The sequence below is a fragment of the Podarcis vaucheri genome, assembly GCF_965113315.1.
Source record: "Podarcis vaucheri genome assembly, chromosome: 4".
NCBI lineage: Eukaryota > Metazoa > Chordata > Lepidosauria > Squamata > Lacertidae > Podarcis > Podarcis vaucheri.
Genome location: NC_138762.1, coordinates 29,175,805 through 29,191,439, shown reverse-complemented (window position 1 = coordinate 29,191,439; position 15,635 = coordinate 29,175,805). Strand labels below are relative to the sequence as shown.

The window sequence follows — 15,635 nt, the reverse complement described above, 5'->3', positions numbered from 1 at the left end:
GCTTAGGCCCTGTACAGCAAACCACCAACTTATACGGGGGTTACGTTCCAGGGATCATGCCTAAAGCCAAAATCACATATACAATGGTACTAGGTTTACAACTGTTCCGGAGGTCCGTTTGTAAACCAAAACAGGTTGTAACCCAAGGCATGCTTTCGCCAATGGGGCCTCCAAAAAAAATTTGTTCGTAATCCCCCCAAAAATGGGTTGTAATCCAAAAAAAGGTTGCAAACTGGGACACACACTTCCGGGTTTGATGTGTTTGTAATCCAAAACGTATGCAAACCAAGACATATGCAAACCAAGGTACCACTGTAATCAAAACCCATTGGGTTCAATGGCATGTGGGATTGACAAAGTCATTTCCCCCAGAACCCTGCCCCCTTTCCACCCCCTTTTCATTCATTCATCCATTCATTTTTTGCCAAATGCGTAAAGCTGAATGAGCACAAGTTGAATGTGTACTGCTTACTGTACCCAGAAAAGTTGGTTTCCAGAATCCAAACTTACTAGCTGCATCAGCCGTGTTAAACAGCCCCCACTGTAGAAACACAGCAATAGTAGCTCCAAACCTCCCAAGATAACGGGGCCTCTTCTAGGAAGTATTTTCTGTTTCCAGGTTTGTGGCTACTGTTGCTCAGGGAAGTTGGCAACTGGAAGCACACCTTTTGTGGAATGATTAACGAAATGTCTACTTTAATTCTCAACAGACACTTTCAAACACTTGCCTTAGGACCTCTCCCACAGAGCAGATGAGCAAGATATTGACACAGCCCTGCAATCACAAAGAAACATGCTGAAAACAAACTGCAGGAAGGTCACAATCGGGAGGCTTTCAGGCTTTTGAAGACAAAACCCCTGAGATTAATAGGATGAGTACGATTCTCTTGCAGCAGCTGTTCTTAATGATAGGGAATCTGTACCGATTGCCTGCTTTTCATGTAGTTATGGACGCAGGCATGGTTGCAAGGGAGATTTCCCATTAGAAAATTATGTACGAGAGGGATGTGTGAGAGGGATCTCCCTTAGTCCAACCTTGCTTATCTGAAAGTCCTCTGCTTTGCCATACATACTGCATCTAGCCAATACTGTACAACCTCTGGCATTCTCTTGCTATCTGTTGTACTTTCCCTACATATCTACTCCATAATCCAGGGAATTAAACAGCAGCTGTGGCAAGCTGGGTTCCCCACCCACTGAGTTTTAAGGCCTACAGTTTCCCTAGCAAGCATTTTACCCAATACACACCTGGTCATCTCCATAAAGAACCATGCATTCATCATGATCTGTGTAGCTGAATTGGAGGGGGGGGGACAAAGAGGAAGAAAAATTAAGTATTGCTTAAAATCTGAGCCAAAATAATATTTTGGATTGCACAATAACTTCCAAGACCAACCTGAAGACCTATCTAAAGGAGATTATGTTAACACCCAAGGTTTTAGCACAAACTATTGATTTTGCCAATGGGACACAGGTGGTGCTGTGGTCTAAATTACTGAGCCTCTTGGGCTTGCCAATCAAAAGGTCGGTGGTTCGAATCCCCGCGATGGGATGAGCTCCTGTTGCTCAGTCCCAGCTCCTGCCAACCTACCAGTTCGAAAGCACACCAGTGCAAGTAGATAAATAGGTACTGCTCTGGCAGGAAGGCAAACGCCGTTTCCGTGTGCTGCTCTGGTTTCGGTGTTCCGTTGTGCCAGAAGCAGCTTAGTTATGCTGGCCACATGACCCGGAAAAACTGTCTGTGGACAAACACCGGCTCCCTCGGCCTGCAAAGCAAGACGAGTGCCGCAACCCCAGAGTCGTCTGTGACTGGACTTAACTTTCAGGGGTCCTTTACCTTTATTAGTATTATTATTATTGATTTTGCCAGCTTGTCTTCATGCAGTGCACAGTTAACCAATTGTTATAAAAATTCTAAGGTCTCAAACATGAAATAAATCTTCAGAAGTTCATAAGTATATAAAACCATGACACTCTCCCTTCCTGTGGTGTCATGCTTTATAGAATCAGCACTCAGGGCATTCATCATGAGAAATCAAAGTGGCATTTAATGTCATGGGGAAATTAAAATGACAACTTAACACAGGCTGGCATTCAGCCAAAGGAGACTCAGAACAGGTCCTGGGGCCTTTGTAGCTACTAGAGGCAGTGGCGGAGCTTCATGCTCCAGCACTGGGGGGTGGAGAGCAGGCGGGGGCAGGGCTGGCACACGTCCTGGGGGCGGGGCACCCAGCGCAGGGGGGGAGCCGCGATGGGGATTGCGCTGCTGGGGGCGGTGCGCTCCCCCCGCACTCCTCTTCCTCCGCCAGTGACTAGAGGGTGTTGGGTCCTGATTCTGGGCCTGCTTGGGAGTTCCAGGTAAACCAACCTGAGCTTGAAGAAGAGGATATAAGTGTAATAATAGATATAGCCACACATATAGAAGTATGCCATAATTATTAGAAGATAATTGACATAAGACCTGAATTTTGAGTGCCTTACCAGTAATCCACATTCAAAGGTATAGCTTCTAAACCACTAATTTGAAGGTAGGGTTCAAAGTTGGAGCTTTCATAGAGCTGAAGTTCGCGATCCCTGTCACAAAGTTGAAGTATTATATATTTTACCATCATGGGTTGTATGAACTGGTTTCCCATAATAAGGAGGCAATTAGCATTTGAAGGAGGGGTTTTCATTCTGAAAACAGTGTTGGGAAAAGGGTTCAAAACCTTCCCCCAAGTTGTGACCCTAACTGAGGGACCCTGGCAGCTTCTATTTGTTAACATTCAAAGAGACAAGAGATTCTGTTTCTGATCTCCATCATCCCATCAAGTTAGCCCCGAAGCCAATGCTCTGTCCGCTATGCCAACCCTGTAATGCTGTCCAAGATCCCAAACGACTTTGTTTATGCAGCTTTCTCCAGTCAACCCCCAAAGCTTTGGACGAAAGAAATATTGGTAACAGGCTTTTATTTGAGCTTTTGCGCATAGGGCACTTACCCAGTTCCCAATATCAACTTATTATATGGTGTCATGACAGTGAAATCCATCAACCACTTAGATTTTCTGTAGGCTTTCTCCTTAAAAAAGAGAAAAGGCAAGAAGTTAAGTATTGCCTGCCAACTCCAAGGTATGGTCTGAAGGCACACGAGGCCACCATCTTGCTGAAGCAATGTAGATCTGGGTTTGGATGGGGGACTGCATTGGAGCCACACACAAGTATGCTGCCTTGGGTTCCATGATGAAAAACAGGCAGGATTTAAACATAAGGGGTGGGGAAATAAGCAATCATTCCTGAATCATAAATACTTTGGCTCTCATCTTTTCAAAGGAAAATTGAACTAAAAGTAGCTGAGGTACAGACAGTCCTGGGTAGAAGACAGGAGGACACAAACCTTTATGTTAAGGAAGTTCAGGTGAATGAGGAGGAACTTTTAAAATGTAATCTTGCCAGAACTTAGGGGATATAAACCGAAATAAATAAGCAGGCCTTGTGCCAGTCACTGCCTCTCAGCATAACCCAACTCACAGGGCTTTTGTGAGGAATAAATGAGGAGAGGGAGAACCATGTTTGCCATTTTGAGCTCCTTGAAGAATGAATAAATAAGTAAAACTGGCCATCCCAGAACCTATGACATGAGAAAATGTGACATACAAACACCATCTTGCTTCGTATCAGCTTGAGCTGTGGTGACCAGAAGGAAATATGTCCGTCTTCTCGAGCTGTTATCAATGTGCTATCCAACAGCGAGCAAATTTTCAGCACAGGCTCTCCATGTGGGATCTCCTTTATGGTGGCAGGTAGTGCAAAAGAGACCGCTTTCAACCGGGCAGATGACTCATGTTGTTCAGCATATTCCAGCTGCATGTATGTGCAGAAGTCATGCTGGGGCGGAAAAAAGTGACAGTCATTGTCTCAGCGCTCAAGAGGCCAGATCCCATGCGTATGTACTTGAAAGTGAGTCCTGCTGTGTTCAATGGGGCTTACTCCTAAGAAACTATGCATAGGAACAATGCCATCATAAACACATCACTGCCAAAATGGAGCCAACTAATGTTGGTATTTGGGAAAGATGGAGGGCACAAGGAGAAGGGGACGACAGAGGACAAGATGGTTGGACAGTGTTCTTAAAGCTACCAGCATGAGTCTGACCAAACTGCGGGAGGCAGTGGAAGACAGGAGTGCCTGGCGTGCTCTGGTCCATGGGGTCACAAAGAGTCAGACACGACTAAACAACAACAAATGTTGGTAATGTATGCATTGTGAGGCACCAACTATAGGAGAAAGCAAGACCCTTGTTGTATCACTAAGAAGTTCACTGTCCACACTTTAGGGATGAAACTTCACATTGATAATGCAATCTTATACATGTGTATGGTTGGGGGAGAAATTTAGTTTCGTTTGTGTTCTGAGAATCAGCCCCTCCACCTTAACACCTCGTGGGGCAAGGGAAATCATAGCATACTTTAGCCTTTCTCAGCCTTGGGGTCCTAATTGTTGCTGGACTACAAGTCTCATCCCTAGCTAGCAGGACCAGTGGTTGGGGATGATGGGCATTGTAGTTCAGCAACATCTGGGGATGCAAGGCTGAGAAAGGCTGGACTTATTTAGTGCCCTGTTTTATAGAGAAAGGCATTAACATCTTTGTTTCAGAGGCATATTCCGTGACTTGGTATCATCTTTTCACTCATTCCAGTAAGTGTTGTACTCCTCATTCATAGTCACATCCTATTTTAAGCAATTAATTACTTAATTATCACTTACTGGGGTTTCCAATACACACTTACCCAACGAATTCTGCCAGTTGCAGAACAGTCAATTTTCATGAAAAGCTTTTCTATTTGTTCATCACTCTGTAAGAGCAAAGGATGTACACAACAACCTTTAACACACAAATGGTCAAGGTTACATGAGGTAGTTTCTAGCTTCAATCCAGCAAACATGAACTGCCCCAAATGGCGGCACCAACAGAGATTAAGGGCATGGAAGCCAGAGGCTAACAGTAGAATCCTATGCATATCTACACTGATGCAAGCAACACTGACTTACTCCAGTGTGTAGAGCACTGGAGCCTAAATACAGGACAGAAAGTGCTCCCCCTCCCCTCCCCCTGTCCCCATTCCATCTCATCTATGGTATTAAGCCATTGCGGTATGATTTTCAAACTGTGCTTTGCTTACTGCATTTTGTGACCCCATGCATTTCTTCAACGTGCGCTTGAAGTTTTCCACATCCAAATACTTATGTCCATTAATTTCTAAGTCCTGGAAGCAGATAAAGCAACAGGAAATATAGTGTGCTATTATGAAGCAGCAGACTTGCCAAGAGAGCCTCACTCTGGTACTATTTCTTTCTCCCTGGACAGATCAAACCTGAATGCAAACATAAAGCACAAAGATATTTTATATCTCATGTCTTTGCCCAAAATTGGATAGACACTCCCAGTGTATTGGGGTTCCTAGGGACCCTGTCCCTGAGCAGCTTTCGATGTCACAAGGCAGACCTGATTCACTTCTAGGTTTGCCGATTTTTGATCCTGCTCTGTGGTTGTCGCCTTAACAGCAGTTTGCTGTTCAGTAATTAGCAAGTAATAACATTTAGTGCCAGGTCATCATAATACAATTTGCCTGCTGATCACTGCTTCTTTTATTAAAGCCACATAAGCAAGCCAAACAAAAACTCATGCTTCTCACTCATTCAGAAGTTAACAGACTTTGCTGAAAGCCTCTCTCTACTCCATGTCAAGGACACTTGTCAGTACTTTGCTCATAGGGAACCCTTAGAAGTCCATGAAACCAGAACTCCCAAGAGATGTTTGATGCATCTAACCCTAAGGAAGTGATTGGACCTTAAGATGCATTGGACCTTAAGACCTGACTTAAGGTCCTACTTGAGATGTTCCAGGAGGCATCTGGCTAGCCTCTGTGACAACAGGATGCTGGACTAGATGAGACTTTGACCTGCTCCAGGAGACTCTTATGTTCCACAGCACCTGGTTGACTACAGTGCATGGGGAAGAGAGGAGAGGACAAGGATATGGATGCAGGTGAGGGCTGGACACAGGGCCCACAAAGCCCTGCTTGAGATATCTTTGCAAGCTAACATATCAGAACCATAGCTGTCAACTTTTCCCTTTTCTTGCGAGGAATCCTATTCGGAATAAGGGAATTTCCCTTAAAAAAAGAGAAATGTTGACAGCTATGATCAGAACTGACATTTATCTTGCATTGCATTACATCAGTAATGATTACATTGCTCTCTTGCAGACACAAATCTCTTAACAAAATTCATGAACACACTTTCTCAATACTTTCTTACTCCAAACTTTCTGAGGCATAAATGCAAGTTAAATAGGTGCCCTTCTGAAATTGGTATGAGAGAACAGTTTGTTTCCAGTCAGTATGTTAACAGCGAAACAATATACAGAGTGAAAGGATATACATTATCAGTGAAATAATATACACTGATATGATTTCATTGGGATGGTCATACCTGAAAGGCCGCATGTAGCTTTTGAAGCTGTTCCAAAGTTACTTGCTGCTCAATCTTGCCAAGACAAAAAATAAATAAAAATGGAATAATTAAATGATGATGCACATGGGCCCCTTTTAGGACTTGGGAGGTGCTCATGGATTTAATGTTACTTGAGGACACCTTTCAGTTCATTGCAACCTATGTTCCCGCAGCCTTGCTCCTCCCCCCCCTCTCTCCTAGTAAATCACTGTGACTCACCTGCCAGGAAGCTAGTGTAGCAGCTCCACCCCACCCAGTGAACCACTTTGGCACACAGCCCAGTCCTCCAAAACCTCACTACCACTAGATGACGCCTTACATCATCCGCTACCTGAGGCAGCTGCCTCATTCTGCCTAATGATAGGACCAGACCCAGAGCATATGCTATCAGGATGCTGTGGGGGGAAAGGCTTCCCCATGCCAAGCGATTCCTACCTTGTCCATAATGTTTGCAAGTAGTTGGAACCATGGTGTATGAACCTCTGTCTCTTTGTTTCATGTTCCAGGTGATTGTTGGGTGTGTGTCTGCAAAGTGGCTTTCAGTGGAGATTGCAATGTGTGCTGTGCGGTCCTAACTGACTCTATAGAGGGAACTGCTCTCTGACATCATGGAAAGCCAGCGAGCCCATTGTCATCCAACAAATTCAGAATCTCCTCATCCTCTCATAGCATTTACCATGTTGAAAAGCCCTTCGGAGCCCAGCAAGAGAATTCACTATACCTTTCCTTTCCATTGGCTTCTGGATGAGTCAACGCGATGGTGAACGCTTTCGCTCTCCAGTATATTTTCCATGAGTCCAATGGAGTGACTCCTCTGCTGCCCTTTCAGCAGCTCCCTCAGCAGCCATTCTGGAAGCTGCTCTATCTCCTCCTCCCGAGCTTCTGAAAAACTGCTAAGGGAAACTGGAGACGCAGCTGGCAACCTGCGCCCTCCTAATGAAGTCTGGGCACGTCGAAACAGAAGGTCTGTTGTATCTGTCGTCTCTCTCAACTCATTTAGAATGCTGTCAGAGCACAAACACCAGAAGGCAGGCATGGGCATTGCTATTATTATTATTAATGAACTAACTATCTCTTAATAATAAATTACCTATCATTAATTATTAGTTGCTGGCGGTAGCAGTAGTAACAGTAGAAACAACAGTAGATTGTTTCCAGACTGAGGTAACAGCTTCCTTTACAAGTTACAGCTTATGCACACGCACAAGTCCTTTAAATTAAGGTTACCAGATTTGTTTCAGTGAATCCGGGGACACTTTTCAAGTTCAATGGATTTTGTATGGGGACTGAAGTGTAAATCCAGGGACTTTCCCCCGGGAAACAGGGACGTCTGGTAACCTTACTTTAAATCACATTTTTCACCTCAAAGAATTCTGGACACTGTACTTTTTGTAAGCATTGTTGGGAATTGTAACTCTGTGAGGGGTAAACTACAGCGCCCAGAAGTATTTGAGGATGGAAATGTGCTTGAACGGTATACAGTGGTACCTCAGGTTAAGTACTTAATTTGCTCCGGAGGTCCGTTCTTAACCTGAAACTGTTCTTAACCTGTAGCACCACTTTAGCTAATGGGGCCTCCTGCTGCTGCCGCGCTGCCGGAGCACGATTTCTGTTCTCATCCTGAAGCAAAGTTCTTAACCCGAGGTACTATTTCTGGGATAGCGGAGTCTGTAACCTGAAGCGTATGTAACCTGAAGCGTATGTAACCCGAGGTACCACTGTAGTGCGAACATAGGGACACAACTCTATCCATCTATAACCCTCACATTTTTCAGTTATCATGTGATTAAATGAGGAGGGGAGGGAAAGGGAAGGCATAACAAGGTGAAGTGAATCACTCAGATTCTCAAAGCACCTGCACAATGGCACTGCAGAAAAGAGAAGACACATTAACATGTCTCAAATCTGGACATTTCCTATATTAAACCATACCTAGAGTGACTGGTTGGGCATAAACAATAGGATTGTAGGGGCAAGGTGGGTGAGTCATACAAATATTTCTGCTTATTGTCAGCCTCCGTAACATGTGCTGGAGAAGATTAAATGTAAATGGACAAGTCAACAACAAGCTGGTCCTGGCTGGTGTCCAATGGGGTTGGAAGTCTTAATGTCAGCTAAGCAGCATCATTTAATACAACCCTAATTTCCTGGGTTGGGTACCATAAGAGGCGGCCAACTTGGAAACTAGTGTATAGTGTTGTACAGCTGGCTGCCTTATGTGCGCCTCTTCCAGAGACGAAAACAATAAATGCTAATCTATTTAAATTCACAAGGAGGCAGCATTGGACAAAGGCTAGGCGATAAATTGGGAGTGCTTCTAGAATGTGTAGTTTTAGTACTACCTAGTCATTGATTTTCCACTATAAGCTACAAAAATAATTACAAGCGACTCTCCATCGTTCTATGAGCATGGCGCTATTTGTGTGCGAATATCCTGCTGTTATAACTATACTAGTGGGCGTAGCATAGTTGTGTGGCTACAGGAGTAAATGTGTGCCTAACCATGCCATTTTAGCAGTGTGCTTTAAAAAATGCTAGGGACACTTATCCATTTGAAAACATTTGCAAAATTAAATAAAATTAAGTAGGTGAAAAAGTGTTTTGTTGCCATTTGTACCCCCCCCCAAAAAAAAAATATGCTGCTAAAAGGTCTGATGAGAAGGATAATAATGGGAGTGTGTCAAAGTGATTATGTGTTGCAATGGGGTGCAAACTATGCCTCTACAAAAACAAACAGAAAAGTAGTAGGCTACTGTTCTTTTCCTACCTCCCAGAAAAGAACTGAGAAACAATGAAAGCAGCAGAGACACAGAGAGATTCAAACCACATCAAATGCCCATAGCGAAATTAACACACCTTCTAAAATCTCCATCTCAACATCTGTCTTGGAACTGAATTGATTTTATGCATGTGCTGCTGTTTTAAACTGTTTTTTTAAATAATTTTAAATTTTTTTTTTTAGATATAAAACAGTTGCATATATAAAACAATTGTATAACACTGTTATAACTGGCTTATGAACACTCGATCCATGATGCTTGATGATTGCTGGCTCTTCTCTTAGCAATACTTCAAACCTTAATATAATCAAGAGGAAACCGGGACAGGATTTGTATCCCCCCCCCATGCTTCTGTTAGGGAGGGTAGGACTGAAACCAATGGATTCAAGTTATAAGCAAGATTCTGAAAGAATAACTTTCTGACAGTAAGAGCTGTTAGACAGTGGAGCAGAGTCCCATGTGAGGTGGTGGACTCTTCTTCCTTGGAGGTTTCTAAGCAGAGATTGGATGGCCACCTGCCATTTATGATCTAGATGAGATGTCCGCATTGCAGGGGGTTGGACTAGATGACCCTCAAGGCCCCTTCCAACTCTACAATTCTGGGGTTTCTTTTGTTTGCAGGGTGTTGGGCTTGTGCTGGGCCCAGTGGGTAACCCATGAAATGCGGTCCAGGACTGGACCAGAATCCGAAGGTTCCACTAGGAGTCAGTCCGACAGGGCCAAGGCAGGACATGAGGCAGGAAAACAGACAAGGACAGGTACAGGATCTCAGGCAGGATCTGGCATAGAGCAATATTGCTCCCACAACCTGGGGCGGGGTCCAACAGCCATTTATCTTTGCCGGGGTAGCGGCCGGTCCTGATCCCCCGGTGACTCACCTCCCTGTTTCGCCCAAAGGCGAGCACTCTTCCTGCAAGTACTCAGGTCTCTCTTTCTCTCAGACCTCAGTCTCTGCAGCTCAGGAGACATCGGTGGGTTACTAGACTCAGGGGCCGCCTCAGCCTCCCCTGACCAAACCAGTAGTGGAGCAGCTGTAAGTGATGGCCCAGCTGGAGGCAACGAGGTCATCCCTGCATCTGGAGCCAGGGCAGGCTCAGGCCCCTGACTTGGCCCAGCTGGTGCTTGTTGCAGGGGAACCTGTGCAGACTGGGACTCTTCAGGATCAGGCCCCAGACTTTGTTCAGATGATGCCTGAGGCAAAGGGTCTTGTGCGGACTGAGACTCCTCTGGTTCCAAGTCCAAGCCCAAGTCCCAGGCCATCACAGGGCTATGTGTTCCACAAAGTGCATTCCATGCCATGAATCTAATTGCATATAATTGGTAGTTTGACTAAAGAAATACTGTTCCTTTGCAATCACCCCCTCCCTCCCAAAATTGCTATTATTTATTTCTTTGATTTTTATATGGCAAAAGTTATGCCTTGTTTTATCTTTCTTGTTCTAAGAAACCAAGTCAAGGAGCTCTCCTTCTCTGGTGTGTGAGAGCAGCTAATTATAATCCGTTGCACGTTCCCAAGCAAAGCAGACTGAGCAAACAAAACAAGCAAACAAACAAAGAAGGATTTTCGCAGCAAGAATGTGCACCAGTGATACAGAATTCACCAAGGTGATAGAATGTGAAGCGATCGTGTCTCAGGGAAGGAACTGTTCGCGTTAGGGTTTGAAAATTTTGACAATTTATAAGAAAGCAAAAGAACAGCATTTGGTTCCCTGACAACAAGCAAATAGCTTCCAAACAATACTGATCAGCACTGCAGTCACTCTTGGACTCAGTCTGCACCCAAACTCCTTTTATTATTATTTTTTAAGGCCGGTAATGTTTTTTTTAATTTATATGCATTGAGAGGGTTTTTTTAACAAATCCTCCCCGCCACCCCCCCACCCTCACCTCTTACCTGCTAAGTGTGGATGTTTCTAAGTGTCCTGAAGCAGAACTTGGCCTCACTTTTCTCCCCAAAGGCATTCTGGCACCAGAAATCATACCAGAACACCACCCTTCCCAGGGCCAGCAACTGAATCTCACAATGCCACTGCTGTTTCCACTCCCCTGAGGCAGCGGTGGGTGCCCACTTTGTTCCTAAGATTGGAGCCTGCTGGTTAGAGCTTGTCTGTCCACAGTTACCACAGCTCAGGTTACTTAGCACCTCCTCCTAGTCCCACAGCATCACAGCTTGGGGATTATGCATTGCAGCTCCCTCAGGGCAGGGGTGTTGCTAGGTGCTTAAGAGTCTTGGGGAACATGTGCACATTTGTATACCCTTTGCTAATATATATACATTGAGGGGAAAATTAGGGGGGGGGAGCAGCTGCAGCACTATAAGTGACATTTAGAAGGCCCCTGAGCTGTGATTCTCAAAGGTGCCACCTGTACCACAATAAATGTCCCTCTACCTACCTGAGTACAGTGGTACCTCGGGTTAAGAACTTTATTCTTCTGGAGGTCCGTTCTTAACCTGAAACTGTTCTTAACCTGAAGCACCACTTTAGCTAATGGGGCCTCCCGCTGCTGCTGCGCGATTTCTGTTCTCATCCTGAAGCAAAGTTCTTAACCTGAGGTAGTATTTCTGGGTTAGCAGAGTCTGTAACCTGAAGCGTCTGTAACCTGAACAGTATGTAACCCAAGGTACCACTGTATCTAGTTCTGCCACCAAGCCTGATAAAAGAAAGTTCTGAGGCACTGTAGGAGTAGGACCTTAAGTCAGAGCATATTGTTTTGACGGTAAAATTATGCTTTAAATGTATACAGTGTGTTAGGTAGCTTCAAGCTGTCCTTTAATGTCAAGCCAGAACGTGTATAAATTCAATATTTTAAATCTCATTTCCACCAGGTAGAACAGATTGGCATTCATTGCGGTTCTCCCCCTCCATTTTATGTACACCACAACCTTGCTAAGTATAGGTTAGCCTAAGAGTGACAGGACAAGGTATCCCCACATCCTTTTGTTTTTATTTATTTACTTACATGCCACTTATAATCCAAAAGGCTTTGTACCTGATGGCTCCAAACATCAATTTTGTGCAAGAGTTGCTAGTTCAGGAGGGAATATTCACTGATAATGTTTTTTAAATTATCAGGTACCTAGAACCCAGAAGCTTGGCCCATGCTATGGTGGTGGAACATGGTATGGAATTTCTTAGATGTTAACGGTTCAGCTCCAAACACTGGCATACTCCGCTCAGCCCTGATTCTTACCCAGAATGAAAGCAATGCAAATGGCTATTTAACCTGTTCTGATAGAAAACAGCTGTGAACTTACAGCAGGGAAGAAGGAACATCAAAAGAGAATTATGGCAGGAAGCAACATCTCCCTGCTTCTGACTCACCCCACAATTTCTTCTGGTACTGAAAAACTGAAATGATGAGAAAATCACATGACATTCACTTTTGCACAATCACTTCTTTGCCTGGTGAGGAACACCACACAGTTTACGAAAAAAGGAGAGGAAGAATTTGCAAAACAGCCCTAAGTGAATCCAGAATGTCCTGTTCTGCATTATGTTATACAAAGCACAAGTCTTGGTTTTTAGATTTTTTCATCCTCAATTAATAGCACCAGCCAGCAAATTCCATTATGATTCAGAGTGCTCCAGATAGTACATTTCGCATTGTAAGTGAAATGTAAGAAAACCACAACTACCTCAATCTGAAGGCATGTGACACATATTAAAAAAACTAAAGAATTTGTGTAATAACCTCAGGAACAGAACTGGGTTATAGTGCTCCAGCAGCGGCTAGCACAGTGCTGTTTTTATTGGTCATAATCTGTGTTTTATCTATCAGTGCTTAATTGTTTTTTCGGAGAATGAAAATTATTTCAGGGGAAAGCTAAACTTGGCTCAGGCCTGTGCAGGCAGCCTGATAATAGGCAGCACTCCATCTGCCAGATATTTAGTCATCAAATCTCAAAGGAAAATAGATGGAGAGAGAGAGATTAACAGTAGATAGCTGATAACAGTAGATAGCTGATAACAGTGTGTATGCTTGATAGTTGTGATATAGCAGAATACATATAGGACACACACAGAGAGAGACACACTTCATAATAATTTAATGCACAATATTATTGCCTCCTCCCTCAGCCAAAACCAACACACTGAAGCCATAATAAGACTTGAAAGTCATCATTTTACATCTGAATAACCGCACCTACTGCCCTGTAATCAGCCCTCCAAACAAGTCCTCATTTTGGTTGATGCATGCCATTTGCATTCTTGCCTTGGCGATATTTCTGCTATGACCTCTCATTGCCAACTGTAAATCATCAGCTATTTTTCTTGAATTGCACAGTCATCTCACTATGAACAGTAAGTGTGTTACTTCTTTTTATGGTGTCAGTTACTTTGCTGGTTAGCTTGTTGCTGAATTCTGAGCTAAGACCACAAGAAGAACCCTGCTCAGTCAGACCAAAGGACCGTCTAGTCCAGTGTAGTGGCCAGCCAGATGTCTGTGGGAAGCCCTATGAGACCTACTGCTTGTGTTTCACAGCAGCTGGTATTCCAAGGACCTGATTCTTGAGGTAGTGCACAGCCACTATGACTGGTAGCCTTTTCATCAATGAATTGCTCCAAGCCCCTTTTCTCTGCATCAGACAAAATTTTATACATGTATTATTGTTATTGATTGTATTTTCTATCTGCCCTTCATCAAACAGTCCCAGTGTGGGTTACAGGATTTATAGGTGCAATTAATACAGTAACAAACAACCAATCCCCAACACACCCACACCCACGCCCCAATACATGGAGGACACAAATCAATTCTTCAGCTTTCAAAGGCCACAGTAAAGAGATGCATCTTCAGCCATTGACAGAAGCTGTAGAGATGATGCCAGATGCATCTCTGTGAATATGGAGTTCCACATTACTGGGGCCAACACCGAGAAGGCCCTCTCACAAGTCACGGCCCACAGAAACTCTGAAAGTAGAGAAGCCACCAAGAGGGAGTCATTTAGGGCTTTAAACATTAGTGTAAGCATCTTGAAGTGGGTTTAGAGCTAATAGGCAACCAGTGTGGTTACTTTAGAAGTGTAGCATGGGTTCTCACAGTAGATGGAACTAGTTGTAGCTTTCAAATCATTTTGAAGAGCACATTGCAATAGTCTAATCTGTCAGTCTGAAGGGGGCCACAGATGGTGAACCAGCTGGACCTACAATAAGGCACTCCTAGCCATACAGGTTACCTGTGGCAAAAAGTACTTTTCAGGGACAAAAAAAATATGCAATAGATGTGTGGATGCAATTCATGTGTGGATTGCGGGGGTGGGGGGTGGGAGTACTCAGTCTCCATTGATTCTGGAATAAAATAAAATGTTGCATGTACACAGCCTTGACAGATTTATTTGGGTTCTGTTCCTAAATTGATCAGTTTACAAAGCAGCAAACATAATTTATACATAACGAAATACAGACTCTTAATCTGACCAACATGGGAAGGTGTAACTTCAGAGGAATAAAACAGCTTTATGCTGAGGAAGGGAACTCAAGGAATTAAAACCAGGGCTATGATATTTAGCTGCCAATCTGTTAGAACAGGCACATCCAACTCCCAAGAGACTGAGATCAACTGGCAGTGATCTACCCATTGTCATTAGGAGGAGGAGTGTGCGTGGGGTGTGCACGTGTGTGGAAAGGGAGGATTGCCCAGAGTTCCTGAGCTTGTTGATCTTTTTTTACCGTGGGCAGCGGGGGGGGGGGAACTAACCATTAACTACGACACTAACAAGAAGACTATAAAAGATCACACTTTCAACACTACGTAGGGACAGAGAGAGGGGGGCAGGGGCAGGAACATTCATTATACATTGCTTTGAATCCCGCAATCAATAAGGATCCCGTGATCGGCCGTAATCATCAACTGGTTAGACATTGCTGTGTTAGAAGATCATTCTTTTTCTACAACACATGTGCACATAATCTAAAAACAAAGGGAATACTTTGCCCTCAAAACTATTATTTTCACTCATTTCCAAATTTAATTGTTTAGTTCACTGACTAAAGGCAGCAAACCCATTACCCCTTTCCTGGGAGTAAATCCCACTGAACTCAATGGGACTTCCTTCTGTGTAGACATATATGTGGGAATGTTCTGGGGTAAAGGAGAGGATATAACAGACATCCCTCCCCATGTTCTAACATGTACACTCTAGGAATGTTGTCATTGACTGCTCCTGTGTTTACATCCCACAATATAAAGGCTTGCACTGTAAAAATCCATGTAGTGTAAAACTCATATTATTAATTAACTTAAAGGTCATAGTCCCAATTAAAATGTCTGAGATCCAGAAACCAATATAATCTAGTAGAAGAGCAAAATTAAAGCTAGAATAAAAGTTCTCTTTTTCTAATCTATTTTTTAAAAAGAAGA

At 43.7% G+C, this 15,635-nt stretch overlaps 1 protein-coding gene across 3 annotated transcripts in view; it reads right to left on the bottom strand.

The window, feature by feature from the left end:
- LOC309530988 (cilia- and flagella-associated protein 337-like) overlaps window positions 1–11,385 on the bottom strand; it is a 44,191-nt gene extending 32,806 nt beyond the window's left edge. For 2 of the 3 annotated variants that reach the window (XR_014219007.1, XM_082220262.1), the window contains exons 1-10: window positions 11,167–11,385; window positions 7,214–7,496; window positions 6,472–6,525; window positions 5,160–5,243; window positions 4,767–4,832; window positions 3,634–3,864; window positions 2,979–3,058; window positions 2,482–2,574; window positions 1,249–1,294; window positions 729–775 (exon numbers count right to left, since the gene is read on the bottom strand). Coding sequence is in view for 2 of the 3 variants with exons in the window: in XM_082220262.1 (XP_082076388.1) it covers window positions 729–775; window positions 1,249–1,294; window positions 2,482–2,574; window positions 2,979–3,058; window positions 3,634–3,864; window positions 4,767–4,832; window positions 5,160–5,243; window positions 6,472–6,525; window positions 7,214–7,496; window positions 11,167–11,252 (1,070 nt within the window). In the remaining variant the exon portion in view is untranslated. The remainder of the gene's footprint in view (window positions 1–728; window positions 776–1,248; window positions 1,295–2,481; window positions 2,575–2,978; window positions 3,059–3,633; window positions 3,865–4,766; window positions 4,833–5,159; window positions 5,244–6,471; window positions 6,526–7,213; window positions 7,497–11,166) is intronic. The other variant, XM_082220263.1, reaches the window with a different exon arrangement.
- Between the last annotated feature and the right edge of the window lie 4,250 nt (window positions 11,386–15,635).